Source organism: Myotis myotis, unplaced genomic scaffold, assembly GCF_014108235.1.
Source record: "Myotis myotis isolate mMyoMyo1 unplaced genomic scaffold, mMyoMyo1.p scaffold_m19_p_2, whole genome shotgun sequence".
Lineage (NCBI taxonomy): Eukaryota > Metazoa > Chordata > Mammalia > Chiroptera > Vespertilionidae > Myotis > Myotis myotis.
Window position 1 is genome coordinate 170,215,736 of NW_023416324.1, and position 24,038 is coordinate 170,239,773.

General features: G+C 40.2%; 1 protein-coding gene across 9 annotated transcripts in view; it reads right to left on the reverse strand.

The window, feature by feature from the left end:
* Positions 1–3,197: 3,197 nt before the first annotated feature.
* LOC118675946 (LIM domain containing preferred translocation partner in lipoma) overlaps positions 3,198–24,038 on the reverse strand; it is a 665,496-nt gene continuing 644,655 nt past the window's right edge. For 8 of the 9 annotated variants that reach the window (XM_036348974.1, XM_036348968.1, XM_036348971.1 and 5 more), the window contains 3 exons: positions 15,949–16,127; positions 7,900–8,020; positions 3,199–5,022 (listed from right to left, as the gene is read on the reverse strand). In XM_036348974.1, coding sequence (XP_036204867.1) covers positions 4,894–5,022; positions 7,900–8,020; positions 15,949–16,127 — 429 coding nt within the window. In that variant the 3' untranslated portion in view covers positions 3,199–4,893. Of the gene's footprint in view, positions 5,023–7,899; positions 8,021–15,948; positions 16,128–24,038 lie in introns of all 9 variants that reach the window. The other variant, XM_036348973.1, reaches the window with a different exon arrangement.

Consider the following 24,038-nt stretch of genomic DNA (forward strand, 5'->3'; position numbering starts at 1 on the left):
AGAAGGACAGAAGAAAAAAGGAGAGAGGAAAAGAAGGAACAATTCACTAAGTTGCAGTTTTAATCAGATCATCTTTTAAAGGTTTGAAATTATATGCTAACCAAGCAACAGCCTCATGAGAACACTTTCATTATAGTTATCAGTGAAGTAAATAACTTAACCTGAAATGTTCATGGTTGCACTGTAATAACTCAGAACAAGGATTCTCAACTTGTGCTGTCCACTATTAAATTAAAAAACACACAAACAAACAACAACAAAAAACGATGGCAACTTAAAAAAGTAGATATGCTGAATGGCTGTTAAAGGTCTAAGGTGAAGTCTTGTCTTCATTATCTGACTAAAACCAGAGTAAGACCAAACATAATCACTAACAACATCCAATATATCACCTTGTGGCCATTAAGAATGTTTCCCCAATTTAGGAATCCATAAGGTACTTCCAAGACATAAAAGAGAAAAGAAATACTACTAGCATAGTTTAAGATGAAGAGTTCAGACCTCTCTGGATTTTGTTGGACATTTTTGATGAAGATATCTCTGAGATTTAGGGGTCAATATTTATGTTATAGATGCTTCAGTGGATTATTCTTTTGTAGTGTAAAGATTCTTTAAAAATAAGGCACACATAGATGCTGTTCACTGATTGTCTCCCACGAAAGTGCACCAAAAGAGCAATCTCAGGAAAGGGACTCGAGGAACATTTCGCAGAGGTATATCTTTTTCAGCCTACTGGTTTTCTACAGATGGCTAAAGCAGGGTATGGAACATGCTGTCATATTTCATAACACACATGTACTGTAGCTCGAGGCAACAGATGGACAATCGCTTGTTTAAACTACAAATGTGAAATACTAAGGTAGTATAGCAATATTTCTAGAAATGTATATGGAAAAAAAGTCTTTCCAAGCCAAGAGGACTGGCGAGAGGCTGTGAGGTTACACCAGTGTTTCCCTGATTTTCCTAGCAGCTGCCAGCATTTCCCCAACACCCTTCAGAACTTGATAACAGAGGGATCAGGGGGCCACAGACACAGATTTGACAAGAGTAGCCCAAACCATATCACATAGAAATAACACTGTTATTCCTGGCTGGTTCACATTAACAGGATTTTTACTAACGAGGAAAACTGTGGGAAAGTTGTGTTTTCAGAGCCCTTGCTATGTTCCACAAAACCCTCTACTTCAGCCCTATGGTAGAAGTGCTCTCTTTCTTTCTCTGGACCAAGATAAAAATACTTGTTTAAACATAGTTAGCGTTCTATATACTTTAAGCATCACCGTAAGCATCTCTGAAGGATCTTTCATAGTGAGAACACAGTTACAGTGTTGATAACTCCGCTGCATTAATCAGCATATCCACAATGCAGTAATTTTGATCAGGGAAGTTGCTCCAACAGAAACAATTTGTTAATGAGAAGAAAAAGAACCCACATCTTTGAGCTGCAGAGATTTCCAGCATCTCAAAGCCTTGTTGCTTTATGCTGGAACAATGACTTCTTTTTACATTTTAAAGGCAATTTTGTTTGCATATGGTACTTCCACATTGAGTCAGCAGGAGCTGGAAATCAAGGCAATGAAGAAATCTGGTTTTAAAATGATGTGTACAGCCCATGACAGAGTGGGTTTTTTTCCCTTCTCCCATGTCTCTCACGTTACATAGAATTACAAAATATTTGTGTTCTTGACAATTTTTTAAAACCAGTATATTTTTACCAACTTTCTCTTATAGACTCCATGATATTTTTCTATTATTTTGAATTTAAATGTCAACAATTAAGACAATATATCAAAAGACAATAGAACTATAATCATTAAGGTAATACGATCTTTAAATCTCTGTGATAGGCAACATTTCATGTAACTAAAACAGTAAGGAGTGATTTGACATTGTTTAAACTAAAAGGTTAATAGAAAATATAAGAAAGCAATATAGATCATATATTTAAGAAATCCTGGAATAAAATATTGTAGGATCCTTTCCTTATTATACCTTGTGAAAGAAAAAGAAATCTAAATATTTCTGCTTAAGTATGTGTGCACATTCATTATTATATAAAAGTATAATAAGTCTATATTAAAAAAGATTTACTTTTTAAAAATCTTTGGTAAAGATACTCTGAGGTTATGTGATAAAAACGCACTATAAAGATTGCAAGCAAGCAGTATCCTGTCACGGCCACAGTGATGGGTCTGTGACAGTATTTTCTTCTAACTTTTTTTCTTTGTTGCTTGTAAACATTCAGTTACATAAGGACTTCAATGTAACAAACAAGTAGAATGTTATTGCAATTCATAGTATAAATATTTCATAAATTCTTCCTTTTTTGGCAAAATGTATAATAATATGACTGCTATTCAAGAGATAAAATCCATTTCTTAATAAATTGGGCTCTTTGCTTTGGGCCTAAAGACAGTTTTTCCCAAGCATATCATAGAAAACAAAGTTACTGAAGCAATTCAAACAGATTATATTATCACCCCGATTGTCTAACAGTCAGTGCTCTTTGAGGTCAGCAGCATGGTCTGGGCTTTCATTTGGAAGACAGAAATTCAGAGATACAATCGCTATTGTCTCCATGCTACTCAAAGTGAATCCCATTGTAGTTCACATTATGAGAAATTTAAGATCAAAGATAAGAGCAGTAAGGTAAGGAGAGGACAGTGGTCAAAAACAACTTTAAAAAGATATGATGTTGGAGGTTCTAAAACAAAACTGTTTGGTGACCAAAGCAAATGAGCCACAAATCAACTTGGATGAACTATAGTGACCACAGGCTTAAGAATTTCTTATTGAAAAAAAAAAAAAAGAAAAGAAAGAAAAAAAGAACCATTTTTATGATTATTCTTACTAGAGTAAAATATATTTAATTGGAATTCCTGAGGCATGGGTTGCGATTTAAAACATGCAGAATTTTTTTTTTTTTCATTTCTGTTCTACGTGTTCAAAAAAAAAAAAATCAGACTGAAAAACTGACTCTATTACTTTCGCCGAAACCGGTTTGGCTCAGTGGATAGAGCGTTGGCCTGCGGACTGAGGGGTCCCAGGTTCGATTCCGGTCAAGGGCATGTACCTGGGTTGCGGGCACATCCCCAGTGGGAGATGTGCAGGAGGCGGCTGATCGATGTTTCTCTCCCATCGATGTTTCTAACTCTCTATCCCTCTCCCTTCCTCTCTGTAAAAAATCAATAAAATATATTTAAAAAAAAAAAAATTAAAAAAAAAAAACAAAAAAAAAAAACTGACTCTATTACTTTAAAATCATGAAAAATCTATTTGTGGAATCAGGGAAGGGTACACAGGGGAATGTAACTATATTTGTTATATTTGATTTCTTAAACTGGGTGTTACATATACAGGGACTCATTATATTATTATTTATACTTTTGTGTATATTTAAAATACTTCATAATTTAAAAGTATATACTTGTGGAAGATTTGAAGAAAGGTTTAAGAAATCTCAATCCAAAATATTAATCAGTTTTAAAGACTGCAACCTGCCGTTATTAAGATAGGTATCTCTTCATGAAAGAAACAAGTTAGAACCTAATGAAGTATGGTTCCACAGTCGGCAAGCAAGCATTTCCTGCCCGGCAGAGTTTGAATAAAGATTCCAGGCAGAGACTCTGCATATTTTTAGCACAGAAAGGCAACTATGTTTTTTCAGTGATTGTCTTTGAAAGTGTGGTGAAATGTCACATCAAAAGTCTCCTATGATATGTAATTTCAGTTGCAGAAGGATTAAGAGAATAATGAAACTGTGGTTTCACACTCTTCAAGTTTTCCTGTCTTTTTAAAGTAAACTAGACAAAACTACACAATTTTATTTTGTGTGCCCTGATTAGCAATTACCAGGCAAAAGGACCTGGGCCTGGGGAGCAGGGAACTGAACAGCTCTTTAAAGCTATCTTTCACTAGAGAAAAAAATCAATTTTGGTTGTCATGTTTGAATATTAGAAAAAAAATCAAGATTTCTGATATGAAAAGTAGGACAGTACAGAAAATGTTATATTCTAGAGACAAACAAGTTTGTCTGTAATGTGTCTAGGCGGCAAAGGGGAATCTTCAGATGATATTGTGGGATAATAATGGGCTTTTCAAACTTAACCCCAAATGTTTTTTTCCAGCATATTCTACCTGTAATTTCTTTAGAAAAACATTGAAGTTTGGACCTCTTTTACTAATACCGGTTTTCAAATCAGCCCTGACAACTGGTCACTATAGATTTGGATTTGGATGGTTACAAATGTGGGCTTCTTTTAACCTATCTAATTTACAGCTTAAATTCTTTATAGTCTAACATATAAGTTGTATATTTCCCTCCCTCCCCTGCCAAGGGACATGACCGTTTAGAGCAACAGAAAGATATGATTTTCGATACACAAAGAGAACAACTATCATTTATGATCAGAGGCAACGTGGACATGATAGGATGGAGAGACTTCAAGCCTAAAAGCACCTGTGAGTGGGCAGACTCACCCAGGAAAATCTGTGTGACAGCAAATACCACACTAAAAAAAGCCATTCAACCAGATGAAAAGTGAGACAAACAGAGGGATTAAAGTGTACAGGAATGCAGAAGTGAATGGGATGGAGCATAATCCGTGCAAAAATGTGGAAGTCCTTGGGAACAAAGGCCCATCAAGGTCCTACATAACTAAATGTGAAATGTGTAGTTGGTAAGAACGTTTAAAAAAAAAATCTTACAATCTATGTGTTTCTACAGAAAGGTTCCTACTACATGAAGAACAGAGACCATCCTATAGCTTGAATGCCTTTCTTCTATTTTCCTATTGCTTTTCTTAGTATTCTTCTTCTTCTTCTTCTTCTTCTTTTTTTGGTGTTTTATTCTTCTCAGTACCACCAACTAACCAGATGAACAGGCCACTGAACTTAAAGGTCGGTGCTGGCCTTGGCGGTCAACACTCTGATGCGGGCAGAGTTGCAGGTCTTGCAGAGGATGTGTCCATCCAAAGGGTAGCAGCCTTGGTTATCTCCTTCAGACAGGAGGCCACCACAATCCTAGGAAAATAAAGACAGTTGGAAATGATGCACGTGAACATGAAAACGACATATGTGAAGATCAAGTTCTTTAGCTTACCATTCAAGGCCTCAAGAATGTAGCCACTTTTCTTCCCACTTCACATACCACCAGGCCCCTCCAATCCATCCCCAGTATACAACACAGTATGTCTTAAATAAAATTGAATTAGATATTAAAGATATATAGTAAAATAACTCTCCTAAGGTCAGTTAATAGGAAATACAGGTTCAGGAAGAGAAGGATCCAAACTTATGAGATCTCAGATGGTAGCTTTGTTCCCTAACCCAAATGACAAAACAAGCACAAGAGAAAATAAAACAGATCCCTAACCACTAATTCATTGTTAACTTTTATCATCAGTGGGGGATAAGAAAATGTTTAAAAATCATTTTCTGAACGTGCTGCCCTTTGGAGACCTGGATTCTAGGGGAAAGCCTTGCTCCTCTTTGCTGTATAAATGACTACATGTCCCTTGGGCAAGAAGCCTTCATTGTCACTTCCAGCCTGGATCACAGCTGCTATATATCCTATCTAATAAAATAGAAACATGGTAATTAGCATACGTCTGCTACCCTTCCCATTGGTTAATCAGGGCGATATGCAAATTAACTGCCAGCCAAGATGGCGGCCAGCAGCCAGGCAGCTTGAAACTAACATGAGGCTTGCTTGCTTCAGGGATGGAGGAAACCAACGTTCCCTGCCTGCCTTACCGTCCTCTGAGCTTGCAGTTTGAAACATAGTTACAAATATAGAAGCTAAACAAAACCCCAGAAACCTGCTTTCAGTGAGCCGGGATCTCAGAGCTGGAGTTGATACAGTGTTTCGATTATAGAACACAAACAAACCAGATATCTCCTTTCAGCAGCAGAGGCCTCAGAGCTGGAGTCAGAGCTAAAGCTGGCCCAGAATAAAAAAAAAATAAAGGAGCAGTTGGGAGCTTCAGTCACCTGCCAGCCTGAAAACAGCCCTCAGCCCCTCACCCAGACTGGCCAGGCACCCCATTGGGGACCCCCACCCTGAAGGGTGTGTGAACAGCTGCAAACAGCCATCATCCCCTCACCCAGGCTGGCCAGGCACCTCAGTGGGGACCCCCACCCTGAAGGGTGTGTGACCAGCTGCAAACAGCCATCATCCCCTCATCCAGGTTGGCCAGGCACCCCAGTGGGGACCCCCACCCTGATCCAGGACACCCTTCAGGGCAAACCAGCTGGCCCCCACCCATGCACCAGGCCTCTATCCTATATAGTCAAAGGGTAATATGCCTCCCAGCACCAGGATCAGCAGAGCCTTGAGGCCTCCTGGCACCGGGATCAGTGTGACAGGGGGCAGCGGCCAAACCCCCTGATTGCCCTGCGGCTCTCTGTGTGACAGGGGGCGGGGCCACAACCTCCCTATCTGCCCTGCTCTGTTCGTGACAGGGGAAGGCGCCCCAACCCCCTGATCAGCCCTGCTCTGTGCCTGATAGGGGTGAGCTCCGCAACCCCCTGATTGCCCTGCGGCTCTGTGTGTGACAGCGTGCCCCAACCCTCTGATCGGCCCTGCTCTGTGGGTGATAGAGGGTGGCTCCACAACCCCCCCCCCCCACAGGCCCTGCTCTGTGTGTGATGGGGTAGAGCCATAATCTCCCCATCAGCCCTGCCCTGAGTGTGACAGTGGCGGCGCCCCAACCCCCTGATCGGCCCTGCTCTGTGGGTCATATAGGGCGGCGCCCCAACCCCCTGATTGGCCCTGCTCTGTGTGTGACAGGGGGTGGCGCTGCAACCTCCCAATCGCCCTGCTCTGTGCATGACAGAGGGCGGCGCCCCAACTCCCCTATCGGCCCTACTCTGTGAGTGACGGGGGGAGCTCCCCAACCCTCTGATTGACCCTGCTCTGTGCGTGACAGGGTACGGAGCCCCAACCCCCCTGATGGGCCCTGCTCTGTGCGTGACAGGGGGCAGCGCCCCAACCACCTGATTGGCCCTGCTCTGTGCATGACAGGGGGTGGCGCTGCAACCTCCCAATCGCCCTGCTCTGTGCATGACAGGGGGCGGCGCCCCAACTCCCCAATCGGCCCTGCTCTGAGCCCGACCAGGGGCTGCACCTAAGGATTGGGCCTGCCCTCTGCCGCCCAGGAGCAGGCCTAAGCCAGCAGGTCGTTATCTCCCGAGGGGTCCCAGGCTGCGAGATGGCACAGGCCGGGCTGAGGGACGCCCCCCCTCCCCCCAGAGTGCACAAATTTTTGTGCATCGGGCCTCTAATATATATATATATATATATATATATATATATATATATATATATATATATATTCCTGTTCCTGTGGCACTTTGTGCATAAATCTTCTGTAGCTCTTAGCAGTCACCTGACCTGTGGTATAAAGTGCTCAGTCAGTTCTGGCTAACTTAATGAATCTCCATGACTTTGAACATGAAGTTCCAACCCCTCTTAAAGGAATAAATTTTTATCCTCCTCCATGGGGGACAATGGTGTCTCTGCCTCACAGGAATATCAGAGCCCAAGTGAAAGATTCAATATAGTAACAACAACAACAGCAATAACTTTTCCTACTCACTTAGCACTTTGTATTTGACAGTCTTCTTGAACATGCAATTTTGCATTTTAGTCACACAGCCATGTTTGGGAAAGATAAGAATGAGTCCTTTTAATAGGTGTGGAAATAGAGAAAGAGAGAGGTAAAGTGACTTTTCCAACATCACTAGCATTAAGTGCCTGTGTCAGATCTAAAACCCAAGTCCTTTGAAGACAGGCACTCGGGCTGTCCCAGATTGAATAATTGCTATGTTTATGAAAACCTGGCTCTAGTGGGCCTTTCAACGCCTGCCTTGTAAGATTTGAGGGTGCAGACCACAGACCTCACACCGGTAGCAGTGAACATGGAAATCACGATCCAGAGCCACAATTCGGACAGTCTCCTCCTGGCCGGGGGCTGGCATGATAGGCTCCTTGCATACAGAACATCGAGGGGCAAATTTCCTGAAAACAAAGAGATAATTCTGGTTAGGTACTGAGCATAGACAATGACAAAGAGATAAAACACAAAGATTAAAATAAAAGAATAAAAGGTGTAAATTGAGAGGACATTTGATCTACCATTCTGTGACCTTAAGCAAGTCATTTTCCTTCTTTGGTTCTGCTTCCTCAACTCTAAAATAAAGGACTTAGACTTACTGACTGTTGAGGTCCTTGTAGATCATAAATATTATGATATTGGGTGATGTGGGGGAGTGAGAGTGTGAATTGCTTTTGCATGAGAGCACCTGGGAGCTACTGGCCATTTGGTATGTGGCATGGAATTCACCTGTGAACAGATTCCAAACACACACCCTGGGCTTGGGCAAGATCACCTGAGGGGAAAACATAAGTCCTGGAGGTCCCTACTTGTCTCTGCTATTTGATTCTAGAGTTTTGCATGTGTTCCCCAGACCTGACCAAACTTTCTGAGCTTGATAACTTTGCCTCCTTCCCAGTTATCAGAGCCTCTTCTTTGAAATGTGTCTTGAATTCTAGGAATTAAACCTCAAATGACTATTTTTCAAAATAACAGAGGTTAGTGAGTTTAAATACTCTTTACACCAAACTTACTATGGCCAAGTCTTCATTTCTTACATTTTGCTTATGTTAAACTTTTGTTCGAAAAACAAGAAAGTTATTAAGAAGAATCAGTCCTCTATTCTTAGCCTCTGGGTTGGTCTAGATCAGTGATGGTGAACCTTTTGAGCTCGGCGTGTCAGCATTTTGAAAAATCCTAACTTAACTCTGGTGCCGTGTCACATATAGAAATTTTTTGATATTTGCAACCATAGAAAAACAAAGACTTATATTTTTGATATTTATTTTATATATTTAAATGCCATTTAACAAAGAAAAATCAACCAAAAAAATGAGTTCATGTGTCACCTCTGACATGTGTGTCATAGGTTCACCATCACTGGTCTAGATTGTAATCTTCAGATGTCCAGTGATCTGGACAATGAAACAATTTCTTCTCAAAGTCACTTAAAGGAATGATGTATGGACAGGCATTGATGTACAATGACCTGATGTTGGTCCAGGTATTCATGCAGGACTGGAAAGTTCAAAAGTTTAAGTTTCCAGAATCAGTTTAAAAAGTATAGAATTGCCCTCGCTGATTTGGCTCAGTGGATAGAGCGTCAGCCTGTGGACTGAAAGGTCCCAGGTTCGATTCCCGTCAAGAGCACATGACCAGGCTTCTGGCTTGGTCTCCAGTGGGGGGCATGCAGGAGGCAGCCCGTCAGTGATTCTCTCTCATCATTGATGTTTCTAAAGAGTGTCCCAAAATTCATGCAAGAAGTAATTTTGATAGAAAACACAGGTTTATAATGAAAAATTGTAAACGTTTTATTGATAAAGTATACAGTATCGGGTTATGTATGGAATAGCATATCGGGCAAATGGCCTCCACGGCTTTGCTGGCACATACGCACTCTTTTGTTGAAATTTTCCATGACCGTTTTGCATAAATGTGGCTGAATTTCATTGATACAGTGCTCAATTTCCTCCTTCAAGGTGTAGGTGGTCGTGGGCTTATTGGCATAAACCTTAGACTTCAAAAATCCCCAAAGAAAAAAGTCCAATGGCGTTAAATCGCATGATCAGGGCAGCCAATTCTGACACCAAAACGGGAAATTACATGACCAGGAAATGACTCATGCAGTAATTGAATTGTTTCTCGGGCTGTATGGCATGTGGCACCGTCTTGTTGAAACCACATGTCGTCCACATCCATATCTTCCAATTTAGGCACAAAAAACTGGATTATCATGTTGCAATAGTGAGCACCATTAATTGTTATTGCCTGAGCAGCCGCATTTTCGAAGAAAAATAGTCCGATGATGCCTCTAGCCCAAAATCCGCACTAAACAGTGACACGTTGTGGATGCATTTGTTTTCAACAATCACTCGTGGATTTTCTGAACCCCAAATGTGACAATTTTGTCAATTAACCAAGCCATCAAGATGGAAATGAGCCTCATCAAAATTCAGCCATATTTATGCAAAATGGTCATGGAAAATTTCAACAAAAGAGTACGTATGTGCCAACAAAGCTGTGGAGGCCATTTACCTGATATGCTATTACATACATAACCCTATACTGTATACTTTATGAATCAATAAAAAAGTTACAATTTTTAATTATAAACCTGTGTTTTCTATCAAAATTATTTCTTGCGTGAATTTTGGGACACCCTTTATCTCCCTCTCCCTTTCCCTCTGAAGTCAATCCTATACAATAAAAGGATAATATGCAAATTGACCCTAACAGCAGAATGACTGGGAATGACTGTTAACTATGACACACACTGACCACCAGGGTGCAGACGCTCAATGCAGGAGCTGCCCCCTGGTGGTCAGTGTGCTCCCACAGAGGGAGCTCTACTCAGCCACAAGCCAGGCTGACGGCTGCCAGCACAGTGGTGGTGGTGGGAACCTCTCCCGCCTCCTTTGCAGCTCTAAGGATGTCCAACTACAGCTTAGGCCTGCTCCCCGCTGGCAAGTGGACATCCCTAGAGGGCTGCCAGGCTGCCAGAGGGATGTCTGGTGCCAGCTTAGGCCTGATCCCTCAGGTAGCAGGCCTAAAGCAGGTGGACATCCCCCGAGGGGTCCCAGACTGCGAAAGGGCACAGGCTGGGCTGAGGGACTCCACCGAGTGCACAAATTTTTGTGCACTGGGCCTCTAGTAAAATTATATTAAAAAAAAAAAAAGAAAAACAAGAAAGTTAAAGATTTGTTAAGTTTTGTTATTCTATAATGGATTTTAGCACTTCTGAAGGGTAAGTGTACATGAACACAGAAGCACTTACACCTACATACACATATATGTACAATTTTTGAGGTTAACTGTTGGTGAGGAATTTTAATATTTCTTAATATTGCTTACTATGACTGATAGCCCTAAGAATATTTTTTTTCTCATAACAGATTAATAAGAGGCAAATATCAGCCATATACCCATCTGTATCTGGCATTTAGGGGTGGCATTTGTGAAGGCATGAAATGAGACATGCTTTGAAATAGGTATGAATAAGAAGTGAAAAGATAAAAAAAGAAAAACACTGTGCAACTTTCTTTACTTGTGGCAATGGTTTTAACATTGATGATTTTAAAATTTACTTATTTGTGGTGAGACTTAAAAAGAAAAAATGATAGTAATCTATATTTTGCAGAGCACTTTATGGTTGTCGAAGCATATTTACGTATATTATACTCTATATGTACATATTAATTTTCCTGGCAGCACCCATAAGGCAATCTGCATGGCTGAAATCTAAAAGACATATAAATTAAGCAGTAGATAAATTGATTGCTATGAAAGAATAATTAAAAGGATCATGGTACAACTGCAGCTGTAATCAGGGTTGTTATAATTGGTATTTTACACAAAAAGTTTATACTCAGAGGCAAAAAAAAAATGCTTTGGACTATCTGGTTATTTTTGAATTTGGGTCACCAGTAGCGAAATGAGAAGGCTTCTAGAATCAACTGCAAAATTTCATTTCCCAAACCCATTTGACTATAAATTCTGTAAGGCCAGAAGTATGTCTTGCCCATCACTGTATCCAGGAGCTTTACCCAATTTCCCCCAGTGGGGTTACTTACTCCTCTAGGATGTCTCATTGCATATGCTTATTATAGTAGGAATCATTTGCATATCCTTGGGGACCACTAAATTGTGACCCTCCATAAGACAGGTTGACTGAGTCCCCCAAGACAACCACTGTGACTGGTGCAGAGAGCAGAAATTCAGGCTATATCCAATGAAATGAAGTAGCTGCATTATTTCTCCATAAAAAATATGTTACATGGGCCTTTATGTTCAATCTCAAGGTCCTTCCTTTTTGGAAAAGCATAAACTGTATTCTTACTGAATAATGATTTCTTCCTACCAATTGGCCTCATTTCCATGAACAGAAGAAGTAAAAGCAAGAGGCAGGAAGTGGTTTCTGCAGCCCCCACTCTGTTCATTGGCCAGCGTTTCAAGGACTGTTCTAAATCCCAGGTGGTCTATTTCAAGGTTCAGCTCACTGAGCAGACAATGATAATAAAAAAATATAAATTTGATAACACTTTTGATGGTTAAAATAGCTACCATTTATTGAGTGCTTATTATGTACCAAACCCTGTTAAGCACTTGACCTTGTTTTCTACTGACAGCAATGTTATGAGGAGCTACTTTTATCATTTCTACTTTACAGCCTCCAGAGCCAAGGCTCAGGGAGGGATGGTCTTAATCATTTTGTGTCCTGGCACATTTCTGGCAATCCACAAATGGGTGCTGAGGAAACAAATGGCTCAGTGTAATATGCATGATAAGAAAGCGCAGATTGTGGAATAAAGGCTCAATACAATGAAAGGGTCAGTTAAAGAAGCCTGCTTTTCTGGGCTCACTGTGCTAGCATTGGGAGTACAGGAATAAACTGGGACTGCAGAAATCAGACTGGTGAGGGAGTTCTATCTATTTCTACTTGAGATATATATATATATATATATATATATATATATATATATATATCCTATTATAGTGAAAAAATCATTTACGGTGATTACTATGAAAGTTTATAGATGTGTATGTCCATGCATGTGTATTTTTATCACTAGTCAGACTATGTTGAGTGTTATCTATAGCTAGTAAAGGATACAAAGTGAAATATGGGGATGGGGAGGGATTGAGATCAGAGAAAGCTTCTTAGGGAAATGACAATTAAGTTGTGCCATGAAAGATGGCCATTTAGGTGAAATGGGAAAGTGTGTGTGTGTGTGTGTGTGTGTGTGTGTGTGTGTGTGTGTGTTGGGGATGAGGTACAGTCAGTCTCCCTGGAACTGCATTTGAGCAATCCTCCAAAATGACATATGGGAAAGAGTTTCTATCTAATAGGCTGGAGGACTTGAGCCAAACCTGACTGCAGGTGGTTATGTAGGGGATGTCCCATTAGCAAGGCCTCAGTATTTCACAGGCTTTTACTCAAAGTGCAATCCAAGACCACCTGGATGATTGTCAGAAATGCAGAACCTTAGGGCCCACCCCCAACCTACTCAATTAGAGCCTGCAGCTAATTAGGTCCCTGAGCACCTGGAAGTTTGGGAAGCACTGGTTGTAAGCAGGCAAGATAAATTCTTTCTCATGGGCTTCCTGTATCTCACAGTATCCCCATCCCCAAGCTACAGCCAAGCAAGTCTTCCTTGAATGTAGAGAAGCCTTTCCTAACTCCATACCCTCATTTATTGCCTGGGCTGTCCCTTCTGCTAGGAATCTCCTAGCTTCCCATTAAAAACACTCTTGAAATGCTGCTTCCAGAAGTTGCTCAGAGCCCAGGGCCAATGAATCTCTTCTGACTCTGGCTCAAGCTTTTGCCCATGCCTATCTCCTGGCTCTGAGCCCTTCCAGCCCAATATCACACATATTCTGTACCCTCCTCCTGACGAGCTCCATGCTGACAAGAGGCTTTTCTCTATGTATCTGTGCATTTTCAACTTAGGCAATTTCTCTCCTTGAGCACTTAGTACAGGAATGAACACACAGAAACCTCTGTGTTTACATTTACATTGAATTAAAATACATTTCCTAAAACCTCACAAAGAGAGACCTATTTAGAATGACCAAGAAAAAGCACCCCCCCCCCCGCCAACTATTTGCAGAAGTCTGCACTGCCCTTAAACTACCCTCTACTTAGCCTTGCTGTGCCCTCGCGCCCCCCCCCCCACCCCCGCCCCCACTTCCCGGGTTTGATTTTTTTTTTTTTTTTGGTATATGATTTTATTGATTTTAAAGAGAGAGGAAGGGAGAGGCGAGATAGAGGAGAGAGAGATAGAAACACCCATGAGAGAGAAACATGGATCAGCTTCCTCCTGCACGCCCCCTATGGGAGGTTGAGCCCACAACCCAGGTATGTGTTCTGGCTAGGAATGGAACCAGTGACCTCTTGGTGCCTAAGTCAACACTCAAATACTGAGCCACACAGGCTGGGTGGGGTTGGATTTGTTAGCTGTCTTGTGTTCTAGTATTTTCAAGACTCAGAAACAGAGTTCTGTAAAATTTTCTCATATTTTTCTTTGAGAAACAGGGAAAAATAAAAAAGAAGCTTTCCCCCCCTAAATCATTGCTAATCATACAGACAACCTATTTTTTAAAAATAATTTGTGTTTTAACATACCACTGAATTAGTGGTGGTGGCAGGGAGACAGTTGGGGGCTTGAAATTTTTTTTTTTTTAGTTGCTCAAGTCTGCTTTTCTGGGGCATTCAGACTCACACACTTATGTCACCAGTTGCAAGTCTCTAATTATGCTCCCCAGTCCCTGAAATGAAAGATAAATGCGTAGATACAAACTTCCATTTGTCAGAATTGATTTCCTGTTTTAATCGAGGGTGTAATCTATCATTCTTTTTCGAAACATGTGTGCTCTGATTATATCTACCACTCTTTCTTGGATTAGGGTAAGTCTAAGAAGGAAGAGAAGCAGTGACAGAAACATACTGCCCATTGGTATCTTTTCAGTTCCCTTAAATAGATGCAGGTTTTTTTTTTGTTTTTTTTTTCATGTGTAATTACAAGCTAAAAATATCAATAATGTGAAGTACAATTTATGCTGTGAATGCCCTTTCAAAGTGAGGCCTTCCTTGTCTAATTCAGGTGGAGAATTTCTGCTTTATTTATTTATTTATTTATTCAGCCTCACGTCTTTTGGTGAGGTTTTCGCTTTCTTTGCTACTTGGAAAGCGGTCAGGAAATTCATTTTTAAACTATGAGTCTCAGGTCCCCCAACTGCTTGTGGCAAATACCTCCTGGTTGTTGACAATCAACAGAGCGGTGAAAATGAACCCACAAGACTGCACATCTGGAGGCCCTAGAACGGATAGCCACACTGGTGAGCCATACATACCTCATCTCGTTCAGAGCCTCAGACTGCCTGCCTGGAAAGCCACCGCCCCACAAACATAGTCCAGAAGGGCTCTGCATCTACTGTCTACAAATCACATCTAAGCTTTCACATGGTTCCTAAAAATATGTTAACAAATGTGACCAGCCAACGACCCAACTAACAAAGTGGTGAAATAAAAATAAGCAAAACCTAAAACCATAGAACTTTCATGAAAATCCAAGCTATCATAGAGGAAAGAGGGACCTGCAATGAAAGAATTGTGGAAGTGGGGACATATTTTTCCAGGCCCATGAGTAATTGATCTTGACCTTCAGGCTCTACTTTCTAATCCTCCTCAAAAGACTGCACAGTACTGCATTCATTAGAAAATATCATGGGAAAGAGAAGGCCTGGGTGGGAGAAGAGGTGAGGGGAGGGTATGGATGTGTTGATGGTAGTGTTAAGCTGCCTCTATGTACGTGAGAGGCTTTCATTAGTAAGGACTGAACTATTCTCTGTGTCTTTGCCCCATAGTTTCCTATCTGTTGAGTGGCAGGATGGAGAGAGAACCCTTGGCTCAGAGAGAATCCTGGGCTGTTATAGCTGGAGACCTTAAGATAGGGTCTAGTCTAATGACCAAACCAAAGAGCTCAGAGAAATTGAGCAATTTGTTCAGAGTCACACATGTTGTTCAGGTTTAGGCCAGGGAGGGCTAGCCCAGGGTTCTGCCCTTCTCCAATACAAATCCTCTGTAGCTGAGTGAACTTTCTCACAATTACAGCCACACAAAGATGCAGGGAACAAGCCCCAGGGAAGCTGTGAAGCAGTGGACAGGCTGCCAAGACCACATGGACCGCCTGATACAAATTTCTGCATTGCACGAGGAGGATCAGTAAATTCTTTTGAAGGCCCATCAAATCCTGAGATCCCATAGCTCCAAGAGAAGACTGTGTGGCTCAGGTGCCAGGCAGTGAGAACAGATTCTGAGACTGGCAGGCTGGAGGCAGGAAAAGAGATTGCCTACTTGTGGAAGTCCTCAATGCAGTGGATGAGGCCGCCAGCATCCACGGTGAATGGGATCCCATCCAGGCTACGGTGGCACATCACACAGGTGAAGCAGTGAGGATGGTAGGCCTTCCCGGTGGCTCGGAGAATCCGCTCCAAGATGGGCTTGGAGCACACACTGCACTGCTCCAGGGTATTCTGGAGAGAGAAAGAACAGTGCTGATGATGAGGTGGCCCTTCCACAGTGACTTACAGCACGATGGGCACTGTCACAGGACACACTGGCTTTAATGCTCACCACAGTCAGTACTTTTATAATCTCTATTCTTGAGAGAAGGAAACACAATCAGATGGATCCCATGGTTTTCCTCATGTTATAGAGTGCAGACTTCTTCTGCAAATGTCAAATTTAAAACATGTCTTCTGACTCCTCCCCTTGTCCCTTCCCACTACAGCCAGGTTGATGGCAGACTTTTAGATAAAGGCCCATAGAGGACATATTTCTGGCTTTCTTTCAATAGTGCGATTTTGCCATTGTAGTGCAAAGGCAGCCATAGACGTACATAAGCAAATGGACATCATTGTGTTTTAATAAAGCTTTATATACAAAAGCAGGTGGTGCTCTGGATTTGGCCCATGCTGTAATTTGTTGACCCCTGAACTATCCAACTCAGGTTTTCCACTGGAAGAATGCTTCACTATTACTTCTAACATTTGCTTCATCATCAAAGACCTAGTGGGGTCATCAAGGACCCTAACATTTTCCAGTGTGGTCTGTCTGGTAACAGACTCACAGAGCATGCAGGCTGCTGACCCCAGTCATAGCTCAGCACAACCAATGAGGCCAGTGATCATGAATACTTGATTCAAACATCAACTCCAGTTTAGTACTGTAAGCTCTCAATGGAAATGTTGAACCTAGAGGGGTTCAAGTTTTGAGAGATCAATTAAGAAAGTCAATTTATCTGGCTGAATACATATACTGAGTTTTAAAAATAAATACCCCCCCATAAAGAGGATACCCTTTATTGAGTCAGGCCTCTGAAAAACTGATAAAATTAGCTGTTAACTTTTCATCCTTCCCTAGAACTTCATGTGCTCTTTCCTAACAACCATGTTTCGCATGTAATATGCTATATTCCAACTGAGATGTCTGGACTGAGTCACTGAGTTTACAATCTAGAATAAACCTGGGATGGGTTGCTGATGAGAAAGATGCAGAACTAGAAGGGATATGGAAATTAAGGAGTAACTGCCCTCATACCAGGAGAACCTTTAAATGGCCATTAGGCAAGAAGTACCTGTGGGTAGATAACAAATGTATTAACGTCTCAACTACAGCAATGGTCTCCAATGGGCTTCCTTATTTGCATGTTGCTTCTTTTGTAATACTTCCCTATCCCCAAAGTGACTGCCAGTTTCCTTTCCAAACCACAGATGTAACCAAATAATTTTCCTGTTAGCAAAAACTTATATGGCTCCACAATGTAAAAAGAGCTAGTTCCATATCTGACATTCAACCTCCCTTTCTAGGCTGAGTTCCTTAATGTCCTGGACTTCTTACACACACTCACACCTATGAGAAACTTCCATACTCCTGCGCATTGGCTAATTAACTGCAATTTGCCATATTGACCTTTCGAAGTATGGGTCAGAGGACAACTTTACAGTGAAGCTTTCCTTGATGTCTTCATTTGGAATAAACTGGTTCTTTCTCTCCCCTTCCTGAGCTTTTGTGCCCACAGGGTTCACTTGTATTAAAATTATTTGCACAGATGTCTATTTCCTCAACTAGACTGCAATTGCCTTAAGGGCTAGGACTATGTCTTAAGAATGTATTTCTCTGTCCCATATTACACCTAGTATACTACCTGAAATAAAATCAGCAGGGTGAATGTGTGCTAAAAGAATGAAGGGAGCATATTGTTTACACCTCACCTTGCAGCACACCATTGGCCTGACTCCCCTGACTCAGGAATCTCTCCTAAGATGAATTAGTAAATTCATCACTGTCCTCTCATCAAAGCTGTGGTTGCTGGGGTTTCTGAAATTGCTCAGTATGCCTCTGGTCATAGTCTAAACTCATGGAAATTATCAACCTACCCCCTAACCCCTCCAATTTTAAAGTGGTAAAATTAAAATAGCAGAAAAACATAAGATGAAAGTCTGGAGACAATGATGGTCTGGACAATGAAGGCCTTGCTACTTTTCTATCCTGGTGATCTGAGCTAATGTGGCTGGAAACCATCTTCCTGAGACTTGTGTTTTGTTCCTCTTGTGGGTTTTAACTTTTTAAGTTTTTTTAAGGGCAGCCTGTAATGGAGTTGAACAAACCAGAAAATGCTTGACCAGAAAATGTTATTGTTTGTATTGAGGCTTGGCTGCAAGTTTCAGCCAATTTACTTAAAACCATCATGACCTATAGAAGCACCATTTAAAGGACAAGTAATCTGAACATTTCTTCTATAAAGGCAAAACTGTGTAAAATATGCCTAAAGTGAGACTATTGTGAAATGCCCACATATGAGAAATTAAAGGTTCCAAGAATGTAGCTGTTAGCCTAGACTAGCAAATGGTACTGGAGGACAAATTAACCTTGTCTATTCAGTTCCCTTTACTGTACTCATCTCCTTTCAGTCTTCAATTGGTCCACTAGGACCCTTAGACATATATTCTATTAGAGAAAGGATAAAGACTCTTACAATGTCAGGGAGGAGGGCACTGAGCATTCCTGTAGTCCAAGCCTCTGATTTCAGAGGTGAAAAAACAGACCTGGAGCCCTGATGTAGTTGGACCTGGGCCATGGAGTTCAATAGGGGCAGATGTCGGACTGGCATTGTTCAGAGAGGGATCAGATGAATTCATTATGTAGCAATAGAGAGGGAAAGTTGCTAGATAAAAACTATGAGTTATCCTTCTGGCTTTGTCAACATGCAGCGTACAACCTTGGGTAAACAATTTTTTCTCTCTAGACCCCAGTTTTCTTGTCTGTAAAACAATGATTAATTTTAACTCTGCAATTTTATTACTCTGTGCTACATCATTGTTAACAACAATAGGAAAAGGCCAATGTTTCCAACACTAGCTATATACTAGAAACAACTGGATAACCCCTCGTTTGATATGTGAAAGGAGGGTTCATGTATTAGAATTCTACACTATGTAACATCTACTCTGTCTGGAATTTCACTTGGAATTCCAGAAATTGCTGTTGGTAGAATTTCAAGCACCATAGATGATCTTTGTGTCTTCACAAAGTAGATTAAAATGAAAAGGTTAATAAATAATTTTTAAGAAAGTAAAACAAAAGAAGGTCTTCAAGCAAAAGAGTGGAAGAAGGATGTCACTAAGTATATCTACTCAAATCACATTTGTATGTGGAGTAAGCATGCTGTGATTGATCAATGGCGAGGTAGAAGGGAAGAGCCTACTCCAGCATAAGAACCTTCAAATGCAGGAATGCGTTTCATGAGCTGGCTCTGGATCAGCCTCTGCTGCTCTCCCCACAGCCTCCACCTTCCTGCTGTCATGAGCTTTCTGCCACATCTTTCATAAGCTATGTTCTACAGGCTCAGACTGATTCATATCCTTTCTTTTTTGCCTCGGGAATACCTAGTCATTCTTCAAAGTTAAGCTCAAATGTTACCTCTTCTGTACAGCCTTTCCTAATTTTCCCTCTGCTATCCTCCAAGAAAATAAGTCACTTCTTCCACTCCCATAAGTTTGTATAATGTTTCTCTTATGACACTGAATGTAATGTACTTGATTTAATGGTATGACCAAACTGAGCCCACACCTCCTGTCCCCACCCCCACAACAAGGAGCCATAGACATAGGTTGAGTTTCCTAGGAAGCATTCTCAAACAGAGATTTGCACATGGGAAGTTACTGAAGAGTGTCTTTGAGATCAACACCTGTGGGAGAGTGCAGGAAGTTCCTGAGTAGAGGAGTTGAACTAAGATGCAGCTACAACAAAGGATTCTGAGGGTTCCATGGAATAGTCTGGAGCTGGAATGGCCATGCAGAATTGTTTTTCCTTGAAACTAGGGGATAGAGAACTTACATCACTGCACCTTGAGTGAGGATGAAGTTCCCTTGAGGGTAATTAGCAGAGAAGGACTCAGCTATGAACCATCAACTGCCAACAATCCCAGCATCTGGAGGAATGAGAGCCTCAGTTCTGAAGAGGGATCTGGGCAGTGTATTACAACATCCCCAACAGCAAATATCCTCACCCATGCCTGCATAGTCCATAGCACACAGGAGACAACTGGTAACCAGCTATGACATAAATACCTTATAGTTTACTCTGAATGAAGAGTCTAAATTTTATTCTTTTTAAAATAAAATCTTGGCATTATTTGAAGATTTTAAGGATTTTTATAAATTGTTTTGGGCAGCTACTCCAATGAAAGTATAGTTAAAAAGAAATGATGTTATAGAATAGCAGAAAAAAGCCAAATAAAAAATTAGCTGTTAAGATGCACAGCTTTACACTCTTTTGAGATGATGGCAATATGACTGTGATTAAAAACAAAAAAAGTTAAGTAAAAATAAAAATAAAATCACACAAAAAATCTTGTACACACAACTTCCCAAAGCAACCGTTTTTAGAGATACAATCTGGTTGTATCTTTTCTATCCTTGGATATTGTATAAATAACTTTTCCAATTCACAGTCAGAAGCTGGAAGAATCATCTGAATATAAATGAAGCATATAGGTAGCATAAGCATTAGCTACTAGTAGATTATAAAGAAATAACATTTTTATAGTTTATATATTGCATAGGTATACATGTGTTCAATGTTAAGTATTTTATTTAAAGAGATATAAGTATTTGAAGATTCAGCAAACTCTAAAGTGTTGCCATTTAGAAATGTTAAATTTTTCATTTCATAAAATTAAAATGTAACCTTATATTCAATCTTTATTTTTTTAAGGTAAGAAAGCAATATTGAAACAGGAAAGACTCTTGGAAAGATAAGGGTGACATCTCACATTCTAGATACAGTTTTCTTTTGTTTTTTGGATAAGAATTAAAAAAAAAAAAAAAACAGAGTTAAAGAATACCAAACCTTTAAAAGTCTTTAGCGATTATTCTAGGTCAGGAATTTTCAACTTCTCTCACTTGCCTGTCTTTCCTATAATCCTTTGTTCAGGGAAATAATTTATGAAGGAGACACATACAAAAGAGCCCCAAATCACTTCTGGATGAAGAGTGTGAAAGGATGGAGCTTGTAGGGGATCCATATTGTAAAGTTTATAAATCATGACTCTAGTCCAGTGATGGCGAACTTTTTGAGCTTGGTGTGTCAGCATTTTGAAAAACACTAAATTAACTCTGGTGCCGTGTCACATATAGAAATTTTTTTTAATATTTGCAACCATAGTAAAACAAAGACATATTTTTGATATTTATTTTATATATTTAAATGCCATTTAACAAAGAAAAATCAACCAAAAAAAATGAGTTCGCGTGTCACCTCTGACATGCGTGTCATAGGTTCGCCATCACTGTTCTAGTCTAACCATCAGATTCAAGAAATGAAGAGAAAGAGAAGTAAAAGAGCTAGTGACAGATTTGAGGTTAGAATATAGGTCCCCAATTCTCCATACAATGGAAAATCCTTCTCCCATATCAGACTACCCAGAATTCATATTTCAGTAGACCCAGTCCACATTGCAAATATAAGGCATTCAGATTGACTACTTGCAAGTTACATGCTTACAAATCAAGGGAGGAAACATGTCCGGATCTCAAGACAGTTTGTCTACTGTTCATTTCATTGGTTCTCACAGGAGAAGACAGAAAACTCATTGTTGGATCCCCAGCATCTATAGCAGTGCCCTTGCATAAATTTGACGATCCACAAATATGGGTTTGATAATTAAGTAATAAACTCTGGATAAGTACTTTATATAAAGTAGAATTATTCTATTTAACCATGAAAAAATAATTCTCTAATCCAGATCTTGCCTGTCAACTATCAGGCTAAGAAACTGTAACTCTAGTACATTTCACATTTGTCACATTTGGGGGCCAGGAAAAGCCTCATTTACTTATTCCAGTGCGCTGAATGAATGCCATCATTTTCCACATGAATCATGATGTAAAAAGGGTTGGGAAACACAGCTCCAGGGTAGGTGTTCCCACCAGAACAGCAGTGCGGTACAATGAAAAGAGAACAAGGCTATGATTCAGCAAACCTCCACTGAATTGCCAGTGCCACTATTTAAACTCAAATAATTATATCACCTAACTTAATTTTGGAATACAAATTTATTCCTCATTCTGGTCATCAAAAAGGCTACCTGATGATGGCAGTACTTTAGGGTTTTCTTTGCAGACGAAAACATCATTTTACTTTGATAGTTCTCCCATTGAGCGATGGTACAAAACCTCCTGACAGCTCTGCCTCTCAGTGAGTCATACATGTCTTACTAAAAGTTTCCTTGCACTTTCTGCCCTGGCAGGTGGTACAGTTGGTTGGAATGTCGTCCTGTACACCAAAAGGTAGGGGTTCAGTTCCTGGTCAGGCTGCCTGTTAGGGTGCATACAGGAGACAACCAATCGATGTTTCCCTCTCACATCTTTGTCTCTCCCCTCTCTCTCTTTCCCTCCTCTGTCTTTCTAAAAATGAATACAAAAACATATCTTTAGGTGAGAATAAAAACAAAAAGTTGTCTTGCTCTTTCTCTCTCCAAATGTCCTTCACCTACATCTAAACCTTAATGTTACTTTATACCTGTATCTGTATTTCAAAACAGATAAAAACTAATAACAGTAATCCTCATGTCATCCATTCCTATCATGTTCTAATTAGAATAAAAATTCTTATTCTATAGATGAAAATTCTAATTTTTAAGATAGGAAACATTTTGAGTCAATTTATTAGGTGCCGTTAAACCCTTAAAATATGTATTCTTTTGATGTCATGACCCACACAAGAAAGGACAGTTATGAAACATGTAACAAAATTCAGTAAAAAAAAAACCCTTCACCTTTCTTGTTTTTTTTTTCTTGTTCATTTCCACTAATGTTTTTGAGCCCATCTCTTTGCATCCAATGCTTATATTGCTTCAGCTTTTGATTAAATCCCCTTTAGAGAAACTTTTCATAGGCTTTCTGCTGAGCAGAGCTGCCTGCCCACTATATTTAGCATCGCAGAAAGCTAAGGAGTGGAACAAAGTGTTCAACATCCTGGCAGGTACCGAGGAAGAAAGGACAAAGCACCATCCCAGTCCTCCAAGGTTCCCAGTGTAGTGGGAGAAGTAGACACTGCTATAAATAACTGATCAGAGGCAAAGGGCACAACAAATTGCTGTTCGAGAAGCATGAGTAATGTATGATGGGAACACAGAGGAGAGAGTAATTACTTATGAATGGTGAGGAGCAGGCAATGTGGTAGCATATGATTCTGGGAACCTATTCTAAGTGGGATTTGAATTAGCTTTTGAAAAAAGTGCATCACAACAGTCTTTGAAATTAATGTTGGGTTAGAAGAAGAGTCTTCATTACCCAAGTCCCAGAAATGCCTACATTGAAACAAAATTAATTTCACAGAATATTTTAAGGAAATTAGTATATGGTGCAGCATTGGTGAAGGGGCACTCAACATTGCCAGAGATAAACATCTGTGTCAAACTAACACAAACAAAAACACATGTATGACTATTAAGATGGAATTTAGGAAAAAAAAAAAATCCTTATAGGATTTTGTTTTATTTTAACTAAATAAACTGAAATTAAAATTAAAACATATGTCCTAAAACCACAAGGAAAAAAAAGCCAACAAAAAGGACAAAAAGATCAGGACAATTAGGTCATTTTATTTAATTTTGTAATGAGCTGCAAATCACATTCTTCACAAAGTAAATAATGCCCTGTTGTTTATTCTAAAGAACCTGAGTTGGAATTATGAGCCCAACTTAAGTAAATTTTTAAAAAATTAAATTAAATTAAAGAATTTAGTTTGTCTATACCTCAAAGCTCAGAGAGATGCTCTTTTACCTTAAAATGTATAGCCCTTGTGGTATGCTAATTCTTCTAAAATTCTTCTAAAATTCTTCTAAAGCCAACAAAAAGGACAAAAAGATCAGGACAATT